Consider the following 10,155-nt stretch of genomic DNA (forward strand, 5'->3'; position numbering starts at 1 on the left):
AATGTAATATTTTTTTAAAATTTTTTATTATAATAAAAAAAATTAGATATAATATTTTTTGAGATTTGGACAGGACATCCGAAGTCCCCTTCCATATTGGCGACTTCCAAATTGAAAGGCGGCCCTTCATGGGTCCCACGATCCCAAATCGTAACAAGAAATTCCAAAGACAACAGTCAACGGCAACCAATAACTCATAACGGCGGGACCCGCATTACATTTTTTTATTGTTGTTGTTAAAACCAAACAGTAATAGAAAAAAATATTAGCGTATATCTTTTTTCTAACAAAAAAAAGTAATAATAAAAAACCGTTCAGTTCACATTGCACGGACCATTCCTCTTCACTTCCTCATCATAGTGCTTAACTAAAAATTTGTCCGAAGCACTTCATTGACTTTTCCACTTCGTCTTCTCTCCGTTTAGCTCTTTCAATCTTTTTCAAACTTTCTTCAAAATGGAAAACCAAAAAATATCTAGAATCATTCTCCAATTCTGTTTCCTCCATTGCCCATTTCTTCTGGAAGATTGAATTTTCGCGTTTGAACGAAATAAATCCTGAAGAATTTTCTCTTTTTCTTTTTCTGGGCTTCTTTTTATGTTTCTTTTTTTCCCCTTTTATTGTAGTGGAGAATGGATGAGAAATTCAGAGAGAGCCAGTTTTCATCTGGGTTTTTGGTAAAAAGAATGGATAGAAGAAGAAGAAAAGGAATTATTTTGAGAGTTGAGGAAGCTTTGGAGTTGCTCAACGATGTTGTAAAGGAGAAGCCTTTTCTTCCATTTGTGATTCCTTTGGTTTTGGTTGCTTGGGGCATTGAGAAGTGGATTTTCTCTTTCTCCAATTGGGTTCCTGTTATTGTTGCTGTTTGGGCAACTGTTCAGGTGAGTAAAAGAGTTTCTTTTCTTCTTTCTGTGATCTGTCTCTCTTTCTGTTGTTATTTTTTTTTCTGAATTTATTTTTTTTTTCATTTTTATTTTTGTTGATATTCATTCTTACTTTTTATTGGGACGTGGGAATTGAATATCTTTGGAATATGTGTACTTTTTGTTTTGGAAGTTGGAGAAGGGCAATTGGTTTGATTTGTTTGATGCATCGAAATTGACAGCAGCATGTGACAATTGGTTTGAATTGTTGATCATTTTTTTTTGTTACTTCTTTTTGAATTTCTTCTCCCATTTCAGTGTTGTGATTTGCTTTTTGTCCTTTTTTTTTCTAATTGTGATGAACCATTTTTTTTTAACATGTAGAATGAATTGTGGCTTTTCTCTGTGTCAATTTTCTTTTTTCTTCTTTTAGTTATAATCTCCCATTCTGCTTTTTCTTTCTTTGAATTCCCTGTTCAACTTTTTTGCTTTTGTTTTAATTTTTTAATTTATTTATTTCATGGGAACTTGCCTATGTTTGTTTATTCATAAGCTATGAGGAAAATATATCATGTCCCAAAGAGGGTCTTGTTTTACAGTTCATGATCATCTATATCATGTTCCTGAAGAGTGATTAGTTCTTGATATTTAAATTTGAAAATTTGCATTGTAGTAACGTGTGGTATCACTCTTGCTATTGCAGTATGGGAGTTATCAACGTCGAATACTTGTCGAAGAATTGACTACGAAATGGAAGCGGCTAGTAATGAACACCTCGGTAACTTACTCTTTCTTGTGCTCTCTCTCTTTTTCATTAGTCTGACATTTGAGCTTTAGTGACCTAATCATGTCTTGATCCTTTCATTCTATATACTGTATAGCCCATAACACCATTAGAGCATTGCGAGTGGCTGAACCGGCTAGTGACAGAAATATGGCCGAACTACATTGGTCCAAAGCTCTCAACAAGGTTCTCATCCCTTATTGAGGTAAGAATCTTTTCCCCATTATTCAGTATCGACTTTCCGTTGGGTTAGTCTGACATTTGCTTATTTTGTGCTCAATGTTTTAATGTTCTAGATGAGATTTTGCACAAGGTTAGAAAATTCAGTTGGCATTCTTAGGCCCGGTTTAGGATGGTTTTCAAAGAAGTTCTGCCTTTATTTGTAGCAAAAGCAGAAGCGGAAGTCAAAAACTAACTAAAAAATATAGCTTTCTCAAAATAACTATAAAGGGCTGCACTATTATCAAACATGCAAGTGTCATTGTTTTATGTGCATAGTGCTTTTTTGGACTGCAAATGTAATCCCTAAGTGGCCCTTAATCTGAATTACATAGGACTTAGTAATAAAGAGGAGCATGTCCTTGTACATCTCGTCCTTCTTTATGGACTTTTAAGCAGAAGATATGGAGAATGATTTCTGTAATGTTAGAGCCATTATCACTCTATGTATTATAGTTGCTCTCTCTCTCTCTCTCTCTCTCTCTCTCTCTCAAATGATAGGGGGTTTTAACTCTTAACTTTTTTCAAAAGCTGCATAGATTTCATTTCATCATGGAAAATTGCTCTTGTGAGATATGCTACTTCCATTGCTGTGTATTGTTATTCTTGGGCCTTCAATAACTTTCTTATACCTCTATGCTGTTTGTTGAATTCTCTGATGTTATTCAATTCTCTCTCATTTGGAACTTATTGAAAGTTACTTACCAAAATTTCTAGTGCGGAAAGAAGTTGATGACCTGACGTAGTTATTGTCACCAGTTTTCGGTGCTTTGGCGTGATTCAATTTGTTTGTCAAAGACGACTTGCATTAAGCTTAATGGATTAAATTAACTAGTTGAACTTTGTTATTGTCTGCAGAAACGTCTAAAGCACAGGAAATCAAGACTTATAGTAAGTATTACTTATTTTCCTGCTCTCTATTCTATTTTTCTTTTTAGAAAAGAAAAGTCTCTATTTCAATGCTTTTCTCTCTCTGATTTAGTTTTGAATTTTTCATTTGATGCTCACTTTATGGCATCATGCCACACTAAAAGATAACTTATATTATATAGGAAAAAATAGAGCTGCTGGAATTTTCACTAGGTTCATGCCCACCTGGCTTAGGTCTGCAGGGGACTCGTTGGTTGACTTCATTTGATCAGGTTTGTTTTTTATTTATTTATTTTAGACTATTAAGCCTATCTTAAAACTCACATTGAAGTCTTTGCCTACATTCGTTATTTTTGTGTGTGTTATCATTACTTGCTCAATTGTATATGTGCTATATTTCGTGCAATGATATGAACTTAATTTCTTAGATTTTCACTTTTGTGGGCTTTTGACAGCGAATCATGCGTTTGGGATTTGATTGGGACACAAATGATATGAGTATTTTGTTGCTCGCTAAGCTGGCCAAACCATTTCTTGGGACTGCACGGATTGTTATAAATAGTCTACATCTTAAGGGTGATGTATGTACGGTTGCTTCTTTAAATTTCTTCCATATAAGCAGTCATGTATGCGTTGTTTTAAAACTTGCTGAGTGAATGCTATATCTGTTATTGGCTGAATGATAAGAGTATCTTCAATACATTGTTTTAACATTTAATTCCCGCGTTTGTTTCACTGGTTTAATCTCAGTTCAACTCAGTTTAAACAGTAAGCACAGTTTAAACTCGTGTTTGGTAAGCATGCAGTTCGAATTATATTCTTCGTTTGAACTGAGTTAAACTGTCCAACTAGCCTCGTTCAATTCACCGATTCGAGCTCAGGTGTGATTTTATGTGAGAGCTTTTAACTATAGCAGAAAAAGTTAGATGTGACTTTTTGTGAGAGCTTTTAACTGTAACAAAACTGGAACTGATAACTCGAATCGGTGAAATGAACGAGACATTAGAGTTTAGCTCTCCCCTTTAGTTCAATCAAACCATTTTTGAACAGTAAAAAAGTTTACTCTTTGCTTTTCACACCTGCCAAACACGAATTCGAATTTTATTCCTTATTCAGATCATAATTTTAATTGCACATCTAAAAGTGAATTCGAACTATAATTTAAACCACACAGTTTGAATTTTTCTGTTCAAAGAAAAACGTTTAGATCACACCAGCGAACCAAATATGGGAAATATTAGTTGATCTTTTCTATGGGTAGCCCCAAATCTACCTATTATCCAGCTTTGAGGTCACCATGATTCACGTTTTATTGTTTTGTGTTTATGTTAGCATGGACATTTTGTCAATGCCTTTTGTAGCTGTCTCTTTTGTTTGTAAATTATTGTATGAGGTGAGGTTAAAGGATTAGGCAGGGAAACCACTCTTTGATATGTGTCGCCAGCATGTTTAAATTTATAAAGCTGTTTCCTCAAAAAACAGATTACTATAGTTCACTGTAATTTCTCCTTTTTGTAACCATGCATCTAATAGCTTTTAGTTATAGGTATCTTCATTTTCTTTTTCTTTTTTCTTTTTTTCTTTTCTGACTGTTAATTGATACTATGTTCTCTTAAATTAAAAAAAAAAAAAAAAAAAAAAAAAAAAAAAAAAAAAAAAAAAAAACTTAATTACAATGTACTTTTAGTTTTGTGGTTTCTTGGATCTCCACCGTTGCATCTTGGATATAAAGATGAGATGTTGCTTGATGGCCTTGATGGTTTTTGTATCACTTGGTAGGCTATTACCACCATCCCATAACTTTTACTAAATTTATTTTGCAGCTTCTGTTGATGCCCGTTCTTAATGGAAAAGCGGTACTCTACTCGTTTGTATCGGCTCCTGAAGTGAGAATAGGAGTTGCCTTCGGAAGCGGTGGGAGCCAATCATTACCTGCCACAGAGCTGCCTGGTGTTTCTTCTTTTCTGGTGCGCTTCTTAAGCACATAAAATTTGTTTAGACAACATTATATTTGTTCCTATGTAGAGTTTTGTAGAGTTTTCATCTTTAAAATATATTCACATTGTTGCTAATACAGTGAATAGTTATCTAGCGGCTATCGTATTCTATTTATGTAACATGCACCTTATTCTAAATTTCCATACCACCATACCATCACGATGATACATTAAAATAGGCATAATACCTGCTAATGAATTTGCAATTTCAGCTTCTCATCCGTTGTTCTAAAAGGTCATTTCTTTCTCTCATAGGTTAAAATTTTCACTGACACCTTGGTCAAGACAATGGTTGAACCCCGCCGGCGTTGCTTCTCTTTGCCAGCAGTGGACTTACAGAAAAGGGCTGTTGGTGGTATTATATATGTGACAGTCATTTCAGCAAGTAAACTTTTTAAAAGTAACTTGAGAGGAAGTCCATCCAGAAGGAATGAGAATCCTTCTGATCGAAGTTCAGAAGAGCACTTGGTTGATCACGATTTGCAAACATTTGTTGAGGTTGAACTTGCAGAGTTGACTAGAACAACCAATGTGAGAACGGGGTCATCTCCTAAATGGGATTCTACATTTAATATGGTTTTACACGACGAAACAGGAATTCTTCGATTCAATCTTTACGAGTCTACCCCAAGCAATGTGAAATATGACTACTTGGCAAGCTGCGAAATTAAGGTACTAGCGATTTCCAATTCTGTCCATGATTAAATTTCATGGTCTTTGCTATTTGGTGTTTTGATACTAGTCAGTGTTTGGGGGTGCAATTTGTTGTAGATGCAATTCATGTTATACATGTGATACGCACTTTTTTACTGACAACAGTACACATCACATCATCTAAATAGCTGAGTAACAAATAAAAATGCAGTTGTCTACCAAATACGCTTCTCATTTTGAAGCACAATCTCTCAACTAGGCCTTCATTCAGGGTAGTAGTACAACAAATGCATTGCTAACTATTCAGTGCTATAAAATTTTTGCGGTCGTACATTCCATTAGTCAGAATATGTTCTCTCTACTTCAGTTTTCACTGGTCAACTAAGTTTTTTCTCCCTATGAGCAGCTGAAGTATGTGAAAGATGACTCTACAATGTTTTGGGCAATAGGACCGGACTCCACTGTGATAGCCAAGCAGGCTGACTTTTGTGGAAAGGAGGTTGAAATGGTTGTTCCATTTGAGGGGGTCAGTTCTGGGGAGGTAACCTTTCAAAACTTTGTGGAAGCTGTGTCTATAAAGTAGTTGCATTTTTGTGAAATTTGTACATATTTACAGTTTAACAAACTAAAAGCTCCTTCTATTATCTGGTTAGGTTTGTTTTCTCAGATAAAAACCAGTTTTCAGTGGATTATCCTTTCATTCAGACCTTTGCATAGTTCTTTACTTTTCTTCAGAAAAGAGGGGGGGAAAGAAACAAAATAAAACATATTTTCCACTGTGCATGCCACCGAATCGGAATTTACTTCAAAAGTCAAAACTCATAACTTTAAAGCAGTAACTTGTTCTGTCTGTTACTGTATGCCTACCAATAATATGTATAGATTCATTGTCTCTGTGTGTGTGAGTTTATGTATAAATATGGTTGTTATTACTAATTCTTTCAGCACTAAGTTTTTTCTTCGATGGATCTCGCAGTTGACAGTTAAGCTCGTCTTAAAAGAATGGCAATTTGCTGATGGTTCACATAGCTTGAATAACTTCCGCCTTAGTACTCAACAATCATTATATGGATCGTCAAATTTTCTCTCAAGAACTGGAAGGAAAATAAACATAACTGTAATGGAAGGAAAGGATCTTAATATGAGAGATAAATCTGGGAAGTGTGGTCCATACGTCCGATTGCAGTATGGAAAGGTACATTTTTTTTTTCCTTCATAACACATGCCAATGTATGAACGAAGATCTTGGGATATTTATGAAACCAGAATTATGTAATATGACACCTTGTATATGCTTGAAACTTCTCTTCAGGCCACTCAGAGAACGAGAACGGCGCGTGCTTTAAATCCTGCCTGGAATCAGAAGTTTGCATTTGATGAAATTGGAGGGGGTGAATACTTAAAGATAAAATGTTTTAGTGAAGAAACCTTTGGTGATGATAACATTGGTAGTGCGCGAGTAAACTTAGAAGGACTCATAGAGGGGACAGTCAGGGATGTGTGGATCCCTCTTGAAAAAGTCAATTCGGGTGAACTAAGGCTTCAAATAGAAGCAGTTAGAGTTGAAGACTCTGAAGGAGCAAGGGTATGGATCATTAAACATAAGTTGGATAAGTTTTCCTTCTATTTGATTGGAATATACCAACAATTGAGTGGAAACCGTATTCAGTGTTCAAACACTCTTTAGCCTCACCTAAATAGCTGAAAAATGCTAATTGACTTAGTCAATGTGTGAGATTGTCTCTACTACTATTCTGTGTTGGCGGTTAATGTTTATTTAGACAAAATTGACTTCTTCAATATGCTCTTTTTTTTCTTCACCTTTTTTTTACTCTTCCTTTTCCGTCATATGTTCAGGGTTCAGCGATGGCCTCAGCAAATGGATGGATTGAGCTTGTTCTCATTGAAGCAAGAGATCTTATTGCAGCCGATCTTAGAGGGACAAGTGATCCATATGTTAGGGTTCATTATGGGAGCTTGAAGAGAAGAACGAAGGTTTGTAACATTTTACATCTTCCATACATGATACAATGATGAGCCTCTAGCACTTGAATATTCCCAGTTTTTCTCTAGTGACGATTTGATGACTATTTTTAACAAGATATAGTAGTTCTGAAAGTTTGATTGTGGGAGAAAAATCATATTAGTAAACAATTGACTCGAAATTCCTCATCTAACCTTTACCACGAGAATAAACTCTGAGACGTAACATAATGAACTGTCCACAAGCTAATTCTTTTTTGAGAAAGATTGGTGAATGATGTTTAGAATATTTTACTCCTGTTGATTCTTATTTAAACGAAAAGCTAATCGGTTATCAAACATTCTGGAGCTACAAATATGGTCATGCATAAATGTTTTTTGGCTTTCTAAATAGTTTGTTTTGCCTAATCTTGCGTTGTTTAAATATTTACTTATTGTGCCATAATTTACCTTGCAGATTATGTTTAAAACTTTGAATCCAAAGTGGAATCAAACTCTAGAGTTTCCAGATGATGGAAGTCCCCTAATGTTGCATGTCAAAGACCACAATGCTGTACTCCCCACAGCAAGTATAGGTGACTGTGTCGTCGAATATCAGAGATTGCCTCCGAACGAGATGTCTGATAAGTGGATACCCCTGCAAGGGGTGAGAAGGGGGGAAATTCATATTCAAATTACAAGAAAGATTCCAGAACTACTAAAGAGGACCAGTTTGGATTCTGAACCATCCTTAACAAAAGCACACGAAACATCTAGCCAGGTGAGATGCATTATTATTATTATTATTTTAATTTGTTTTCCTTTTCTATATTGCCAATAAGAGCTTAGGGAAGCAAGAATTTAAAAACCAGTAAAACTATATATATTACTTTATTGATACAATTATTAATTCATTTATCTTACAAATTCAGTGTGAATTCAAGTTGAGCACAATGCCTAGGCTCTACGGAAATATTGACAATTTCTAGAATTGCACATCCATTCTAAATAGGTTTCAAGATGCATTTTTGTTTCTTCGCTTTCTTTTTTTCTTTTTAGCTCCACGCTCTTCTAATTAACAAATTCAGCTCACATCGAAGTGTTCAAAGGAGCCAAGTCCATATGGTTGATTATTTCTCTCATTCTGCACCTAGATTTGATTCCTTAACTCTCTCGTCCGATGTTTTTCGCCACCATCGATGTTTAAATCCAATTTTTTTGAGAGGTGGGAGTTATGTAGGGAAGTTTTTCATCATTAGACTTACAATTTGCAGACTAGGTAGTACGGATTAGTTATCGAGTTGATACATGTTATATTCGCTCATATCTAACCTTTTGTTTTTGCTGACAATGCTGGTCAGATGAAACAGATGATGATCAAGTTCCAGTCTCTCATCGAAGATGGCAATCTCGAAGGAATTTCGACATTGTTGAGTGAATTACAAAGCCTTGAGGACGTGCAAGAAGATTACATGGTTCAGCTTGAGACCGAGCAAACGCTTCTTCTAAACAAGATAAATGAACTTGGTCAGGAAATTCTCAACTCATCTCCTTCCCTAAGCAGAAGATCATCGGGAAGTCAAAACTAATTCCTTCATGCTATTTGTATCCTTCAGGGATATTTTCGCATTCACAGTTAACCTCTAAAGATATAGTTCATATACATAGTTTTCCTACTACATAGTCCTTGAGCTAATCTTGTAGCCAAGAAAAAGAAGTCCTTAAGTTAATGTCATGTTTTTGCTGCATATTTGTACACGGATGCTTGTTTAAATTCTTTTCTTTTTTTTTTTTTTTTTTTTTTTTTAGAAAAAAGGGGGTTTTTAAAAAAAAAAAAAAAAAAAAAAAAAAAATAGGGTGATTTATGTCCTTGCAGTGTTTTATGGGCCCGTTTGGCATATTATTTAAATCTATGATTCTGATTCTATTACAATATTTTTCTCTCACAGAGAATTTGAATTCAAAAAATTCTCACCAATGATTTTCTCACAAAGTTTCCAGCACTGAATCAGATTCACCGACTTAAACGCGTGAACCAAATGGGCCCTATGAAACTAAGCATTATGTAGATTCAATTGTAATTAGCTACATTGAGTATACTCCAACAGAGGTTATGTTATACAATCCTATGATCAATAAAATCTTGATGAGGCAATTAACTATTTGTACTGGTGGCATGATCGGAAAATAATATATATGCATATATATATATATGTACGTATATGTATGACATGCACTATCGAGATCCACTTCAAAGATCAGACTGAGAATGGTTTTGGGAAAGAAAATAATACCTGGTCCCTCGTTTTCCAAAATCCAAAGTACCACATTGGAAAACCGCTCCAGATTTTCTTATGGGACAAGTAATCTCTAATTTTAAGGAATTGTATCCCCCAACTTTCATCTTGGTACAAGCAAGCTCCTTTGATGCAATCTCAAGATTATTCCTATGTGAACCGAACGATATAGATCTTTTTGAAATTCGAAATCCTGGACCGGAAAGTGCCCTAGTGATCGACATTAGGACAATTGTTTAGGAAGAGATGAAAATTCGAGCATCAAATTCTTTGAACAAATTTTCGAAACTAGACAAATTGAGGGAAAAAAAAGTGAACGATGACTCTGCGAAGAAACGACTTTATAAACAAAGTTTGTAGTATTAGGGATTTAAATTGAATAGGTATTTTGTTTTCTCACATACCACTATACTTTTTTTTTTTTTGGTTTAGTTTTGCTATTTTTTTTTTTTTATGGTTTTAGGTTTTAGGGTAGTTTTATGTTGTATGTTTGTAACAATTTTTTTTTC

At 34.8% G+C, this 10,155-nt stretch overlaps 1 protein-coding gene across 1 annotated transcript; it reads left to right on the top strand.

The window, feature by feature from the left end:
* The first annotated feature begins 477 nt into the window (after positions 1-477).
* On the top strand, positions 478-9,143 carry LOC21402870 (synaptotagmin-5). The gene is made up of 14 exons (XM_010096443.2): positions 478-881; positions 1,567-1,641; positions 1,745-1,852; positions 2,725-2,757; positions 2,919-3,008; positions 3,192-3,317; positions 4,560-4,703; positions 4,989-5,405; positions 5,794-5,928; positions 6,364-6,582; positions 6,700-6,972; positions 7,245-7,382; positions 7,828-8,130; positions 8,711-9,143. The coding sequence occupies exons 1-14, from the start codon at positions 633-635 to the stop codon at positions 8,936-8,938; spliced, it is 2,538 nt and encodes an 845-aa protein (XP_010094745.2). The 5' UTR covers positions 478-632; the 3' UTR covers positions 8,939-9,143.
* The last annotated feature ends 1,012 nt before the right edge of the window (positions 9,144-10,155 follow it).

Source organism: Morus notabilis, unplaced genomic scaffold (genome assembly GCF_000414095.1).
Source record: "Morus notabilis unplaced genomic scaffold, ASM41409v2 Scaffold2035, whole genome shotgun sequence".
NCBI lineage: Eukaryota > Viridiplantae > Streptophyta > Magnoliopsida > Rosales > Moraceae > Morus > Morus notabilis.